This window comes from Ahaetulla prasina, chromosome 1 (assembly GCF_028640845.1).
Source record: "Ahaetulla prasina isolate Xishuangbanna chromosome 1, ASM2864084v1, whole genome shotgun sequence".
In the NCBI taxonomy this organism is placed as follows: domain Eukaryota; kingdom Metazoa; phylum Chordata; class Lepidosauria; order Squamata; family Colubridae; genus Ahaetulla; species Ahaetulla prasina.
The window spans coordinates 228,754,369-228,770,869 of NC_080539.1; the positions used below are offsets into that span (position 1 = coordinate 228,754,369).

The window sequence follows — 16,501 nt, forward strand, 5'->3', positions numbered from 1 at the left end:
TTACTCAGAACATAACACAAGCTAAGGATACCTTATGACCCAGTTAAGAGTGGGAAATAAAGGATTATGTAATTTGCCCTCCTTATAAGGCTTGGAAGCAAACTGTTCCTGTGAGTCATTCTTCCTCTGTAATTCACAAGATCCTATACTGTCAATTACTTATTTGCATTGACGGCATCACTTGAATCTTTGGGTGTTTTGGCATCTTTAACAGAAGAAAAGAGCCCCTATAATCCTATTGGGATTGCTGAATCTTCCAAATTATCTTGTACCGTTTTGGAATTCTCAGCTGCTGACAATCTGGCATCCTCTTAAGAGAGATGGAATACAAGTAGATCAGAGAGGAGAATAAAAATTTATGATGTGTAAAGTGGTTTGAAGTCAATAAAGGTTTTGGTCAGTTATTTCTCATTCATTAATGTACCTGATTTCTAAATGGAATGAAACAAAGTCAGATAATAAAAACTGTTCATCTTTACATATGTAACTTCAATTTCAAAGGACTTCCTATACCTATTTTTTTTAAAAGCTGAGATACTTTTTGATGTTTGTCTATGGAGATTCTCAATCATCCAGGTCATGGTTGTCCCAAAGGTGCTTTTTCAAGAGGTAACTGAACTTTCTGGTTTTTCTTTGAAGACGTTGAAGAGCTGAAAAAGTTTCTTGAATGAGAAGCAAAATATTTCAAAGAAAACCCAGAAAGTCCATTTGCCTCTTGAAAAAGCATCTTTGGGACATTTTTGATGCTTGCTATGTTATCTGTTAACCCTCCTGTTTTACACATGACTTTGTTAAATACTCCACAACTGATAGCAATCTATTGTTTTATTTCCAGAAGAAGAAAAATTCCTCTGACAAATTACAGTATTCAAAATTATTAGCGATTCTTCTTTTTATATGTGTTATGACCTAGGCCCAAGTAGTTATTACCAGAGACAATCAGTCTAAACAAACATTTTAATAGAACAGCTGAGAATTACTTCATTCTCAGCTTAGCCCAAATTAAGTCCAAAACAAAGTCCTTCATAAAAAGTCCTTCGGCCTTATCACAAACCTTTGTCTTCTTTGGTACCCTGCCAAAGGCTTTTCTTGGCAAGAACCCTATGAAGTTCAGAAACAGGAGACAAGAAACAATTGTAGCAACGTTGCTTTTCTACAAGGAACCTAAGAGCCATTGCTGCTTTTTTAAGCCTTATGGGAGGGGCCAATCATCTCCTGGCCTTACTCCCAAGTCGTCCTTTTTGCTTTAACTGCTCTTGCCTTCTGGCAGCTCTTTGCATGCTTGCACTAGGAACAGGCTCCTCCTGTTCCTCTGCTTCTCTGCTGTCCGCCTCTGGAGGCTCCGCATCTCTCCCAGATGCCCCTGGCCCCATCTCTGCCTCTGATGCAGAGCCCTCGTCCGGGCCTTCCCCTGACTCCAGGACTGACCCATTGTCCTCCCTAACCTCTTCACTGTCCGACTCCGCTGCCAGCTCCGCAGGCTGCTGGCACAGCAATATGGTTGTTCATGGCTGCTTTCATAACCAAGATAATTCAGAGAAGAGATACAGTATTATGTTTAAATGGCACGTTTCTCATGACAGAATTTCTTTACTCTTTTAACTTCTTGTCATTACTGTTGCATTATCGCTGTCTGTTAATTTTATTGGCATTAGACCTATGTCTGGATGAGACAAACTAAGCTTCAGATATTTTGTTCTGATGTAGTCTAACAAAGCAAGACGTAAGGCATCTATGACTTCAACCCATGTACCAGCAGTGGTCAGAAGAATTCTGAATAACAGGTTAATCTCTGTGTGGTTCTGCTCTCCACTTACTGAGGTGCTCTGAATACCATGGTCAAGAGGGAGAATAGCTTAGAATAAAGCAGTTCCCACAACATTTCAGACTACTAATTTGTCTTTCTGTGCCGAGAGAATTTTTCTGATTTTCATGTTCTTCATAGCCCCAGCGGTGATTGATCAAATTTGAACATTCTTTATTGTTTGATCATTCTTTATCAGCTTCTCCCCTGACAGCCAATGTAGTCTCATCTGTTAAGTTTTCTGTTATGCTGCTGATGGAGAGACTTCCCTGCCCCTTTGCACAGTTTCTTTTCAATATACTCTGGTTTGAAAAAGAAAAATAACAAAAGAGGAAAAGTACGCCTTGTGTGGCTTCTAGATTGCTTTTCCTACATCTTTGTCAGCAATGGCCCTAAGAGGCATTTGTTGCATCACTTTCAGTTTGCATGTTTCTGCTCTCCCCTTGTGTTTATTAGGAAGCATAGAGAGACTGTACACACTATCTGAACTGAAGAAAAAGGTACTTAGAATGGAACAGTCGACAATATTATGAACTGCTACCCAACTGTCTCTCTCTCCCACTGAGGAAATTCTTTTCTGAATGAATCCACTAATTTCACCCAGCCTGGTTTTGAATTGGTTTTTATTTTGCCAGCAATTTTCACTTCACTAAATTTGTCCAGTTCTATTCCGGGGAAGTTGTTATGCTGATAAAGACGGAGCCAGTGGTGTCCATGATGTGGGGGAGGGGGGCACATTAGAAAATAAGCATTTCATGAAGTTTTGAACTGCACCATGAAGTTGCATAAGTGGTTGGAAGGGACCAAATGTATGACGCCCCCATTACAACGAGGTTTTGTTCCTTTGACCCAATTGTCGGATTCCACAGATGCCTGACCTGAGATTCTTTACATAGTAGTTCCATATTGTAGAAAGTGCAAAATGACATCATTGGATGCAGATATTTGTTGAAACTATCTCAAGTATTAAGCTTACTTTTAGCATTTGAGATTTAAATGTAGGGTATGAGTTGGCTGAGCCTAAGGGCAGGGTTAAAAACATCCTTAGTTTGTAATCACTGCAGTCACAAGAGACCCAAGCCTAGTATCCCCTCCCCGTGAATTCCATTGACCCTTATCTAGCACCAATTTGCCTTGACCATTAGTAAGCCAGAATCTTGTGCATAGATAACATGCAATAAACTTTTATTGCTTGGAACTCAATTCCTATTCCTGGTTACTTGTGCCTCACATTGAGTTCCCCTAGGAATATTTAGTTTAAACCATTATAGCCAAAGTTGGTCAATGTAGCATTTAAATTCTCAAAGGATAAAGAAATAAGCACCTTCCTCCTGCTTACGTATAATGTTTTGGATGAAAAGTATTTCATTTGCACATTTTCTTCATTATATATTGGTCAATTTTCCCCAGATTGGTACTTCCAGATACGATGTACTAATCGTATCATATAGAAATTTTTTAAGGATAGATCCAGAATAGCATTTTGTTTTCTCATAGCTATGATAGCTATAATATTACAATTACATTTATGCTTATTATTAAAAAGAACTAATTCATCCTATGAGAAGATATTTCTCCCATAAGCTAGTTAATTATAAAGGATGGAGGAGACGACTTCCGGTATCCGGCGGCAACGGACATCTGGAGGTGCCTCTCCTGCCTCCAGTGTCCGAATCCGGCCGCCTCCGAGGCCCTTAGGGGCCAGGTGTTCCGAAAAGGACACCTGCCGCACGGACGGCCCGCCAGGGGCCCCCCAGCCGACATACAGGACTGGGGGGACCGATGCTGGCGCGTCCTAGGCTCGGAGGGGTTCGGAGGCCTCAGGCCGCGGCCATTATTTTGGTCGTCGCCTGGGCCGCTGTGCCCGGTGACACCGGGGCTTTGGATTTATAATTGCAGCAGCCTGGTGGCGAACAGGGAACGGAGAAGAATTGAGGAAGGAGAAGGAAGGAGATATCGGCAATGTGAGTGGAGTGCTCCGGAGTGCGGGGGTTTCTCTCCCTGCGACTGGAAGGAGCACGAATCACTTTGGAGAGAGGAGAACTTAAAATAACAAGATTACCGGTTTTGTGGAGCTCTGGAGAGAAGAGGTGATGGAGAAATTTAGGAGGGAGGGTTTGAGGCCCCTCCTCTGGGGAACAATGGTGGCGCCCAGCTTCCTCCTTCACTATGAGAATCTTGATGACATCACTTCCTTCGGCTTCCTGGTTGACTAACTGTACTCTGGACTCGTTGCTCCTGTGAGTGCCCCTGGTGGATCCGGAGGAAATTACAAGGATACTGTGCTTGCCTGAGGATTTTAAAAATTTTTAAATGGCAAAAGGTCAGAGACCAACTGCTGGAGAAATGGAGAGAATTTTGGAAAAGTTATCTAATATGGACAAGAAACTGATGAAATAAGAGCAGAAATTGTGACTATCCAAAAGGATTTAAAGGACACTCAACAAGTCTCAGCAGAAAACAAGCAGAAAGTGGAAGGTCTGAGGAGAGATGCGGCAGTGCAGAAAAGAGAGGAGACGACAGGCAATGCTGTGCTTGGACCACAGATGGATAAAATGTCTTATTTCCTTAGGTTTCAAAATCTGGAAGAAGTGGACCAAGAAGACTTGAGAGATGTTGTGACTAACTGTTGGGAGAATTTCTTGGGAGAGGTGTTGACTTTATGAATTGGGATGTGGATCGAGCTTATAGAGTTAATTCAAAATATGCACGCATGCAGTTCCTAGAGAGGTTCATGTCAAATTTGTGAGAAGAGAGACGAGAGATGAAATTCTTAGAAAACATAGGAGTGGGGCACTGACTTATAGGGGCAGGGAGATAGCCATTCTGAGGCAGATTCCCAGACAGGTACGTGAAATGAGAAAGAAATATTACTTTTTGTCAAGCAAATTGTACCAGAAGGGAGTAGGCTTCAGATGGCTGATGCCAGAGGGATTGATGATTTTCCGGGAGGGCATTACGAAAAAAATTAGTACAATTGCGGAGGCTGCGGCCTCCGTGGAGGAACACAAAGCCCTCCTGGAATTAGATGACCCAGGAGTTGAAGAAGGGGAGGTTATAGACCATGGGGAGGAGGCGGCTGCCGCTGTTGCGGCCCTGGAGTTGGGTCAGGCTGAACCCAGAGTTCTGAGATCCAAAACTAGGAAGTGACAATGATATTTGGTATTGTGTTGGTTTTCCTTATTCTCCTTTGTATGATATTCTGATTATTCTTGACCCTTCTTTATTGCGTATGTAAGATTGATAAACTTAGCTACTTCGTATCACCTGCTTGCCATATGGCTGTTGTATGTGTTTAAAATTTTGAGTAAAATTCTTATCTTGTATAAGAAAAATGAAAATTTACCATACCTGATATGTATTTGTATAAACCTTTTTTGACCAATAAAAACTTTTTGGATAAAGGATGGAAAAGAAACATAGGGACATTGTAAACACAAAACAAGAAATAAATATCAAAAATCATTTTAGAACTATTATTTGGAACTACCAGCAGCTGAAAACTATTTCACATGTTAAATAGCTTGGAAAAACTAACTGATGACACTGTGGATGTATCTCCCTAGAAATGGAGTCTCAGATTAATTGATTCAATGCAGAAAAAACACCATTCTGGTATCCAGCTGATATGATATCTCTTACTGGTGGAGCAATAAGCAACGTCAGAAGTTCTTCATACTCAACACAGTAGGTGCTGGTGGACCTTCAGTTAATCTGACTCAAATACGGCAGACACTGAATATCAAAAACAATTTAAATCAGATTCCGAAACCAACAGATAGCCAGGAGAACCAAGACAGAATTGGTATAAGATTTGGATGTTTTATTCCTGTATCCATTTAGCTACCATAGGTTGAAACAATACTTTTTGAATTATTTTCAAGGCAGCCCTGTGTAGATTGCATTACTATAATTATGGACATTTGTAAAATCAGTTCTGCAACTAACATTATGAAAGCAGTTCATGCAAAGATGAAGGATTCGCCTTTATATCAAATGCAGCCTTCAACAGAATGTTGTACTGTGGTTAGCTCGTTCCAGATTCTTGATTTCCATCTGCTTCCTATTTTATCGCTTTCCACCATCGAAATATCAATATTCCATGCCCGCTGAATATAATCATCCTTTGTTGGACTATTTTTATTCTGTTCTGCTTTCTTTCGTCTTTAAGTTCCACCACCTCCAAAGATTTTTTGTGTACTTGGGGAACCTCCAAGTTTTCCTTTTAGGCACCAATAGCGCTGCTATGGCTACGGAAGCTTATGCATTCATACAATTGGTATAGCGACCGCAACTTGGAAAAACAAGCTGATTCTATGCAGTTTACTTCCATTTGAATATCCCAGACATTAAGTAAGCAGGAGACATTCTGTGTTTCATGCCTGAGGGAGGATTTGAATGTGATGCTGCGGAAGGATAAACATATATGTATTCCCATATTATTAATATATATTTAATAGGAGTTTAGATATATGTTAGCCTCTATGTTATAGCATCTAAAAACAAACACACAAACAAACCAACCTCAAACTCCAACCTGACCTTCTTATCACATTTGTGGTGTCTCCTAACAGCTCTTTGTGTTCTACTGTTGCTATGCAACCTATTACTGGAATAATATTCAAGTTGCCCCTTTTGTGGTGAATTTTATTCATCAGCTGCCCATTTATCTGCAGCAGCTGTATTGCAAGATATGTGTGTCTTTATAGGATTTTTCCTTTAACCTAGACACAGTCTAAGGATTGCTGGGCACTTCTTCCTTGAACTATGATTTAAATCTAAGTGAAATATTTCATGCCTCCTTGTTCTCCACAGCTGTGGGCAATGGGAACAAAAATGCTGACTAGCAAAACATTTTAATGTTCTGCTTTTCAATGCATTACTTCTAGTATAGACATACATTGACCTATAGTAGGAACTTGAATAAGATGTAATTTTCGGTGAATTTAAAAATGACAGCTTTTAGAAAACTAATGAATCTGTAATTAAATGAGCAGAAACATTACTTTTAGAATGTACGGTAGTTAATTTTACCTCACTAAAATTAAAGTTATTGTAAATTTAAACCCAAATTGTTGGAAATGTGGACAAAAGCAAGGTATCTTCATTCATACACGGTGGTCATTCTCCAAAACAAAAAAATACTGGATGAAAATACATAGTTGGATACAGGAAGTAACAGGTTTCCAGATAGAATGCATACTAGAGCTGTTTCTTCTAGGAATGATAAAAACAAAATATGAAAAAAAGATATATTATTTTACATATGACAACGGCGGTAAGATTGGCATTTGTGCAATGTTGGAGAAGCTCAAATACACCTTCTGAAGAGTTAATAATTAGAAAAATATTGGATTGCGCTGAGATGGACAAAATGACACTTGAACTGAAAGGACGGATGGATTCAGATTTTTATGTAATATGGGAGAAATGATATAATTGGGTCGAAAATAGGAAAAAAGGGGAAATAACAGATAGTAGAATTAGTAAGAATTAGAAATTCAAATTAGAATTAATAATATAATTTAGTAAAATTATATAGAGTCCAGGAGAACACTAATGGGATGATACGTAAATGGTCACAGTCATGCACAAGAGTTGAATGAAAAATGTTTAATTGTTAAAATTCAATAAAATTTATATTAAAAAAAATCAAAATTAAGATTATTGTATACAAGTAGTCCTTGATTTACAATAGTTCATTTAGTGATTGTTCAAAGTTACAATGGCACTAAAAACAACCATTCCAGGATCCCCATGATCAAAATTTGGATGCTGGTTCATATTTATGACAGTTGCAGTGTCCCAGAAACATGCAATCAGCTTTTGCCACATTCTGACAAGCAAAGTCAATGGAGAAGCCTGACTCACTTAACAACATTACTAACTTAACAACTGCAATGGTTTACATAACAACTGTTGAAAGAAAGATTGTAAAATGGAGCAAAACTCACTTAACAAATGTTTCACTTAGCAACATAAATTTTGGGCTTAATTGAGGTTATAAATCGAGAATTACCTGTAATTCATTCATCTTGCTAATGTGCAGACAGCATAGTTTTAATAGCTTTTTGCTTAGAAGGTAAAGCAGAAAAATGCACGTTAAGCTCAGTCACAAAGAAAAGAAGAATCCATCTTTGCCCCTGTCAGATAGAGGCAACTGGAGATAATTTTAGAATTGGAAGGTTGTTGTTTTTTCCAGCTAGGAAGTCCTTTAAAAGTATTGCTTTATTTATGCAGTTGGACAGTTCTTAAAACGTCCTTAGACTCAGATTGCAATCATCTAATCTTCATTTATTAACAAGGTTTTAATTTTCTATTGACCAATCAAAAACTTAATCACAGTGAATTATAACATATTAATATCTTCTGTTTAACTATAATTAGTAAGTAGCACTGGTCTTTAGGGGAGACCTCACATCAAACATAGGATTGTGAGCTAAATAGGATTGTGGTGGATTAAAGACCATCAAGAAATTCCACAGGGGAAGATTTGACAGGGATTTTTGAAGAAAAAAAATCTTGGAAAAAAGGCAGAGGCAAACCATTTCAGCCAATCCTGTCATTATTTATGAACAGTCTGGGAAATAGTTCCAAGTACAGCTTTATTCATTTAAAGGAGAATATTTGAAGCTCAGGGTTGACATGAGGGTTCTTTGGTGCTCTCTGGGCTTGCTTGTTTTGTTGCAGATGATTTATTACTCAAACTAGGTAACATCATCAGTGCTAGCACCTGGAGCACCAAAGACCCCTGAAATTTGATATTATATGGTTGAGCCTTTTCATCCAAGAATTCATTTGATGTGAAAAAGAAAACAGCCCCTATGCAATTTGTGCCAATAGGGTCAATTTATACCAGTGGTTTGGAAACACACCAAGATTTTTTCCTGCTGAACCATTTGACCATTTTCCTGCCAAAAGCCTTTTTCTGCACTCATTCACACATTATGTTGTGTAATTGCTTTAGTTGTGCATCTTGTCCCCCATTTACTTCCATACATATATTACCATGGGATCAAAACAGCATCAACATCTTGTCCAAACCCTTTACCCAAAAGGGGGGGGGGAACTCTTTCTAAAATTACAAACAATTGTACATATTATATTGCCCAAGGATGGTGAAGTTCCTCGGCTCTAGGATCAGCTTAACCTGGGAGTTTGTTGAGTCCTATGTAAACAAGAGTGCTAACAAAATTCAAAGTGCCGTGCTGCATTCTGCCTGTTTATCTTCTACTAATAACCATCCATGTTAAAAATCCAGCTGCGGAAAAACAATGAAGAAAATGGTTTTACATACATGAAATATGAGTCAAGGATGAAATAATGCTCTCAACATTTATGAGCATATTTGCCAATGCATTCAGGCTAGCAGGTTTGTATGTGTGTGTCTTTGAGTCAATCTTGACTCCTTGCCAGTTTTCTTGGCAAGTTTGCCTTTATCTCCTTCCTAGAGCTGTGTCAGAGCAACTGGCTCAGGAACACCTAGCTGGCCTTGTGTCTAAGGCAGGACTAGAATTCACCGTCTCCTAGTTTTGCCAGATGCCTTCACCACTACACTAAACTGTCTCTAACATCATACCATGCAATCTCATTTCCCCCCTCTGCTTAGTGCATTGTTTTATGCAATTTGCTGTAAGGTGGCTTTCAAGGAATTTAACTCTAGCAGAATGTAAGGGAAGACTGAACATCGGTACAGGTTTGCAATTACCGTAACTAAGATATTCACTTTCACCCAGAAAAATGGAGGGGGGAAATGGCATCACACAGATAGTGAAGGTGACTTTTATTTTTCTAAACAAAGACTGCTGAGAAAATAGGGCCATCTACCTTGTGTGTGTGTGTCCAAGAAGTCAGAATGGCATCTGCAACCATGCAATTGAAGCAACTATCTTGAGGTTTTTTTATACAGATAGTCCTCGACTTACAAGTTTTTATACAGTACTTCCCCTTCAGTCCCCTACAAATGTCTGTATATATGTGTGTGTGTATATGAAATATGAAATTATGTATGTATGTAAAAAGATTTCCCTTGTCCAGTCGTGTCTGATTCTAGGAAGTGGTGCTCATCTCCATTTCTTAGTCGAGGGAACCATGTTGCCTGAAAACACTTAATGATCATACATGACTATGACTATGCTAGGGTGCACCAAAAGCTGTTACCTTCCCACTGAAGTGGTAACTATTTATCTGCTTGTATTTGCATGCTTTCAAACTGCTAGGTTGGCAGAAGTTAGGACAAGTAACTTGGTACTTGGGTCTCAAACTGCCAACCTTCCAGTCAACAGTCCAATATCTTAACTGCTGGACCACCACACCCTTCGTATGTGGGTGTGGGTGTATGTATATATATTCTCAATTCATCCACTGATGAAGGAGCTGGGTGATCATCCAGCTGTTTCGTTTTATCCATCCCATCAAGGAGGAACACAAGGAATTTCAGATGTGTGAAAACCTTATGAAGAAAATCTTCTCTCCCCAGGGGAGGCAATGTTAGCCTCTGAATAGGAGAAGGGCTCTTGTGTAGATAGTAAAGTGCATTTCCACCTACTTGGCAATCTCTGTGTTACTAAATGGAAATAAAATCCCTGCTCCAAATGCCTGCCCTAAAGAAATAATTGGGTGGGAGGTTTGCCTATTTGGGCAGGGGAGCAAATTTGTGGGGAACCCCAACACCACTGCATTTATATCCAGGGTGGTCTGCACGTTGATTCAAACAGCTTCTGCGATTGCCTGAGCTTGAAAATGGACCCTGCTTCAATTGGCTAATAACGTCCTGCTTTGAAGACTCCTTGCTTTTATTTAAGGCGCTTCTTTGGGAAACTCTTTCCTGAGGTAAAGCGCTCCAGGAAAAGAACTGTTATATAAAATAAGGCGCGCACATCCAGGGCTTTACGGCCAAGGCGACAGCTGTATGGTGCCTACTGCCAGGGCGTCTCGGGGGGTCTTAGGGAAAACTTCCGCGCCCACCGCCGCCTCGGCAGGCTGGGGTGACGGGCGAGGCCTCGGGGCCAAGAGAGGCCAAAAGGCGTCGGCAGCAGATCAAAGAGGAAGCTCCAGTCCCCTTATCTTCCCCTCCCCTCCCCTCCCCACTCCCTCCCTCCCCTCCCCGCTGAACGCTGCTTCACCGCCCCTCGAGCGCTTGGCGGGGACAGCGTGACGCGGGCGCTTTAAGGATTCCGCCGCTTCGGCAGCTAGCAGCGCCCCGAGCCGCCTCCAGCCCCACGCGCAGGAAGCTGCTCGGGCAGAAGCGGCGAACGCGGCCGGTTCCCGAGGCGCTCGGGGCAGCCCCCAACATGTCTAAGCATCCCTCGTACGGCAAGAACGGGTTGGCCGACCCCATCTTCCAGGTAAGCTCCCGCTCCGCTTTATCCAGGGTGGGTGGGGGTCGCTGGATCGCCGGGAGGACAGGAGCGCAGGCGGGCGGGCGGATCCGATCTGAGCCGCGAGCCGAGCATCCCTCGCCGTCCCCCGGGATGGGATCCGGCCCCCGTCGCTTTCTAGGCGCCGGTCGATCCTTCCCCCGGCCTGAGATCGGATCGATTTCCTCGGCTTCGTGCTCAAAGAGGGAAAGAAGCTGGAGGGGGGGGAGGGTGTCGGTAAAAAAAAAAGAAAAGGGGGGATGGCTGGGCGGGCTAAGCGTTAATCCGGGGTGGGGTGTCCCGATCTTGGGGCGCGACTTTGCCCATAACTTGCTCGCTGAAATGTGGGTTGCCTTCCCTCGCCTTTATTTACGCTCATCGTCGCTTTATTGTCTCTCTGCCGCCCGCTCCGCTCCGCCCCGTCGCCGCTGTTGCTCCTGCCCGCCTCCAGGGAAGCCGAGGCACGGCCACCCGGAGGAGCCGGTTGAAGCGATCCGATGGCAGCACAACTTCCACCAGTTTCATCCTCCGGCAGGTAAGCCGCGCCGCGGAGAGGAACGGCCGCCGGTAGGAAGCCACCCCGCTCGTGGAGGGGGGCTAGCGGGGGCGCCTGGTGCGCAGCCACCAAACTGTGGCGGCCACCCAGGAAAGTGGATGGCGGAGGCCGGCCTCCTCCTCCTTCTCCCGCGGCTCGTGCTTTTATTCCACCACCACTACCACCCCCTTCTTTCATGGAAGTGCCTTTCCCCCCCCCCCCGGCTGGAGAGGATTGGTGTGGGAAGAAGACAGGTTGTTGTACAGCCTGCCTTCCGCAACCTTCTTTTCCAAAGGGTGATTTTTGCTAAAAGAAGTGATGCGAGTTTCATCGGGGAAAGTGATCTCCCGTCTTTTCCTTAATAAATGGATGCACAATGCACAAAAGCTGGATCCGCTGTGCTTCCTCAACAGGGGGGTTGCGAGCTGATCCTGGCATCATTTTTGAAGAACAAATTCCCTCCTTTGACTGGTATCTGAATGGGCATGATCTGAAAGGAATCAGGAGTGGAGTTGTATGTGGCAGTGGACAGCTCAAGTGCAAATGCCTCCTCACCTGTAGGCGAGCATGACCCTTTTCAGCTAGGCAATCTGACTTCCATATCAATTTTCATGTTTCGATGTATGTATGGGAAGGCTGGCAATTTATTACTGCCAATTCTCTATGGTTGTACTCTAAACTGGCCCTGAGTGGCAGAAAATTTTAATGGTTAAGGAAACCATGTTCCCACAATGTCTTCTAGTAATCACTGCGGCTGCTGACTTTCTCTCACTTCTACCTTCGCTTTTCCCTTGCAGGGATTAAATGTGTTTGTAGCAGAAAATTTGAGAGCTAAACTGATATTCCCTTACCTGCTTTGAGTTCTATAAATTCAAAATTCTAATATATTTTTTCACATGGGCCAGATAAATGTTTGTATTCAACTTGCAATCTTTTCATTGGCACATTTGGTCTGTTGAGAGAAAATTTGATCAGATTGAAGAAAGAGACCAAAATACAATCTTGGTCATTTTGACATTTAATTGTGATCAGCATTCAGTATGGAAATTCTTGATTTCATAATTAACTCTAGCACCTGTGATAAGCTAAAGGGAAAGAGCATCTCTGAACAAATTGAGGGATCATGTTCCTTAATTAGTAAATAACTTCCAACTCATAGACAGTGAATAGACAAGTCAAAGGATATGATGTCCTCTTAGAACTGGAGATTTAGTTCTAAGTGCAGCTGATGAATGGCTTAATTTGGAAAATAAAAGTAACAATTCTGTCTAATATAATTTGTAAGTATAAATCTGTATTCTTACAAATTTTACTATGATTTCAGTTGATGGATATATATTTTTTCCAAGATGAGAGAAAGATCCCTTGGTCTACAGTAGACATTATTTTCAAGGCATCAGGCACTGTCTTCATCTACTAAATCTTAGACTGGAAACATTGATTAAAATCTAGTTTTAGAGATAAGAAGAAAGATATATTTAGCTCTAAGGATGTACAAGAATTATTGACAGGAGTTGCAGCTAGAAAAAAAGTTTGGTTCTAAGGAAATTATCGGAAGACAGAAATAAGATACATGTCTTTACCCACGTTAGAAAGAAGTAGAAATTAATCTAAGCCTTTATATAGGATAGTTGTAGCATTTCCCCCTTATACTACAGACATTGTGGATTTTGGTTTCTTAACTCTTTCAGTGCCTATTTTGCATGCTGCCACCCAAGAGTTTCCAGTGACTTTTAGCAGTTCCCTTCTTGGATTCTTCGTGCAGTGATAGAACATGTTAGATGTCCTGAATTGAACTAGGTCACATCCTGTTAGCTCCTTTTAGTGATGCACTGAATATTATATTTAGACCTGAACCCAGGAGATTTCTTTGTTACTGCTTTGTGTTCCACAAATGGCTCAGAACACCTTCATGGGTAGCAAACCTGAGTGGGTGCATTTCTGTGTCGAATATGTGCATTCTTTCCTGCCTCAGTAATTAATACTCTGAGCTCTATAGAGCTTTTCTATTAAACAGTAGTTCCCCAATCTCATTTGGCAATCCATTTTTGAGACTGAAAGATGTTTCAGAAAAGGTTGGGAATATTAATGTAGGTCAGATGAAAAAAGTAAATTCTCTCTTGAGCATGCTTAATCTCTTGCATAAAATAGATACTCTTTGGAACAAATACCACAGTGTATCTCTCTGTGTGTGCCTTCGATACACGAGTTAATGTTCCATAGTGTACCTATTCTAAGTTTAAAGATACTTTTAGGGATTTCAACTGTTTTATATAGGAGAGCATGGTTCTGAAATGGTTTCACTGGTGTAACACAATGCTGCCATGTATACTATATGCTAGAAATCCTGTTATTTCAAAGGAACTTACTTCTAGATAATTATGGATATCTCTATAGAAAGAACAGAACACAATAACTGGTTGCTTGGTACCTACAGTACGGTTCCTCATTGTCCTGGGCAGTTGAAGATTGGGATGAGGGGTTTCCCAGATGCTTTTGCCTGCTAAACTCCATCTGAAATAACCTGATGGATAGGAGGAGAGTTCCCAGTAAAAACTGGTTTACTGAGCATGCCTTCCACCCTCCCTATCCATCAGCTGACACTTTCTTGTTTTGAGACAAAACTCTCCAGAGTGTTCTTCTCTGAAGTGCTGTTCAGAGGAGTGCTTACTGTGAACTCCTGCTTTCATTTGGTGTTTCTTGCTGGTTGATGGCATCAGAAAAGGGGAAGATAACAAAGTTGGAAGGTTTAACTAATGGCTTTGCATAACATGTACAGCGCACCCAAAATCAAGATAAACAATCTCAGGAGTTAAAGTGAGCCAGTCCTTCCCAGGGTGTGTGAACTAATAGGAGGGATGAGAAGGAGAAGGAAAGGTAGCTAGAGAATGATGGGCCTAAAGGGCTGCCTTTTGGTCCGTGGGACTCTCTCCCCACTTTATCCAGTTGAATTCCAGTCTGGAATATTCACGTGTGAATATTAGGTTTGTGCAAAGCAGCTTGGTTCTACTTGAGAGACTGTCTTGCTCCAGAATTATAATTCAGACTGTCACAGCAATTCAAGAGCCTTCATCTGGAAAATAACACTACTTCACATCCACTTGAAGCAGGCTGACTTGATCTGGCTATCTGGTTTGATTCAGTGGAATGAATTCAGACTAGATTTAAAGGGAGGGAAGAGACCCAGAACCCTAAAGAGAAGCACGCCTTCGGTTGGGTACTTGCTTCAAATAGGCACTTCAGCTGACGTGTCATCAGATCAAAGGAGGCTTTAAAATTCACACACACCCAGTAAATATGATCTTTTTAACTGTCAAGGATGCCTTCTGCAAGACCTCTGCAGAAGCAACTGCAGATCGACAAAGAAGTTCCTTTAGCATTATTTGCAATGCGGATTTGAATTTTCTCTGTTCTTTTTCTTCCCAAATACATAAAGAGGGAGAGAGCGCATTTTCCTTTCTTTTAAAAATGCACCAGATAGAACCCCTCGTAAATCTACTTTGACATCATGTTGTATAATTTAATAATTAATGCCTGGCGGTTTTTGTACAATAAAAATAGGAAATTAAGCATATATGCGGTGGATGCCATCAAAGCTTCTGAACAACTCTCCCAATGAGATTCCAGGGAATAGAATGCCTGTTCAAATGTAGAAGGAGAGGTAAATTCTTCTATCCTCTGATAAAAAAATGGATATTCCTCTGCCCTTTTAAGGCCTGTTTTTTCATCCATGTAATAAAAGCATATAATAGCAATTTATATTGTTCAGTTTGTTTTCCAAGCTGTTGGTGTATTGTTGTGATGGCATGTAGTTAGAAGGTAGATTTCCAGAAGAAAGGGTGCAGTCCAGGGGAGTAAGCGGCAACAGATATTATGTGGGAGAGAAAGAGGGTGAAGAGAGCCCCTCTGTAATATCCCCAGAGTATATTGTAAGTTCAGCTAGTACTTACTATACGTCTAGCAAGATGTGGGAAAATCTGTAGGTGTGAAACAATAGAAGAACTCAGCTTGGAAGAATCATCACCTGTCATTCTTGGTTTTTGAGCCTGACAGTTGTTCAAAAGTACATGTTCATTTCTCCCGCACCCAAAGTCTGATGAGCTTTCCATAACAAAACTAATACGTGAAATAAATAATTAATTTTAAATCGGTAGCAGAATGACACATTTCATGTCCCAAAAATCATTTATTAATGATCGTGTTCACCATGATATTTCAGTTTCGTCTTCCATCTCTCCTTATGCTATTGAGCATCTAATTTATTGTAATCCAAAAATTTATAAATAACAATTATAGGCATGCTGTTTTGTTTAAAAAAAAATAACAAACAGCTACATCTTCTGGTGGATTCTAAGATCTTAAGAGCCTTCAGATAGCCAGATGCCAGAAGGCGGTTTTAATTGACAGTTGCTTTGCTAATAGCAAGTATATACTTCCTACTCCTCATCTTTCACGATACATCTCTTAAATCGTGCATCTTGTCACTCTGTGCAAGATAAAGTTTTGAAACAAATAAAGGAGTATAAGGATAATACTGCTTTATACTTTCTCTCTCTCTCTCTCTTTCCCTCTCCCTCCCTCCCTCCCTTTCTCTCTCTTTAAAAAGTTGTTAGATCAGCTTTCTTTCTAGTTTAGCAAAAGAAAAAAACAGTTATAATCCAGTTTAAAAATTCTCAAGGAAAAGAACATTTTGAAAGCATCAATAATTATAATATATTTTATCAAACAACTTCTCTGCATCCAATAAAATAATTACAGCAGGATCTATTTAAATTTGATGTTCAAAACTGCAAAATGTACTAC

General features: G+C 41.0%; 1 protein-coding gene across 1 annotated transcript in view; it reads left to right on the forward strand.

The window, feature by feature from the left end:
* The first annotated feature begins 11,036 nt into the window (after nt 1-11,036).
* Nucleotides 11,037-16,501, forward strand: part of CACNB4 (calcium voltage-gated channel auxiliary subunit beta 4) — a 158,762-nt gene continuing 153,297 nt past the window's right edge. Inside the window, exons 1-2 of the mRNA XM_058192788.1 lie at nt 11,037-11,151; nt 11,615-11,698. Of these exons, the coding sequence (XP_058048771.1) occupies nt 11,098-11,151; nt 11,615-11,698 (138 nt within the window). The 5' untranslated portion in view covers nt 11,037-11,097. The remainder of the gene's footprint in view (nt 11,152-11,614; nt 11,699-16,501) is intronic.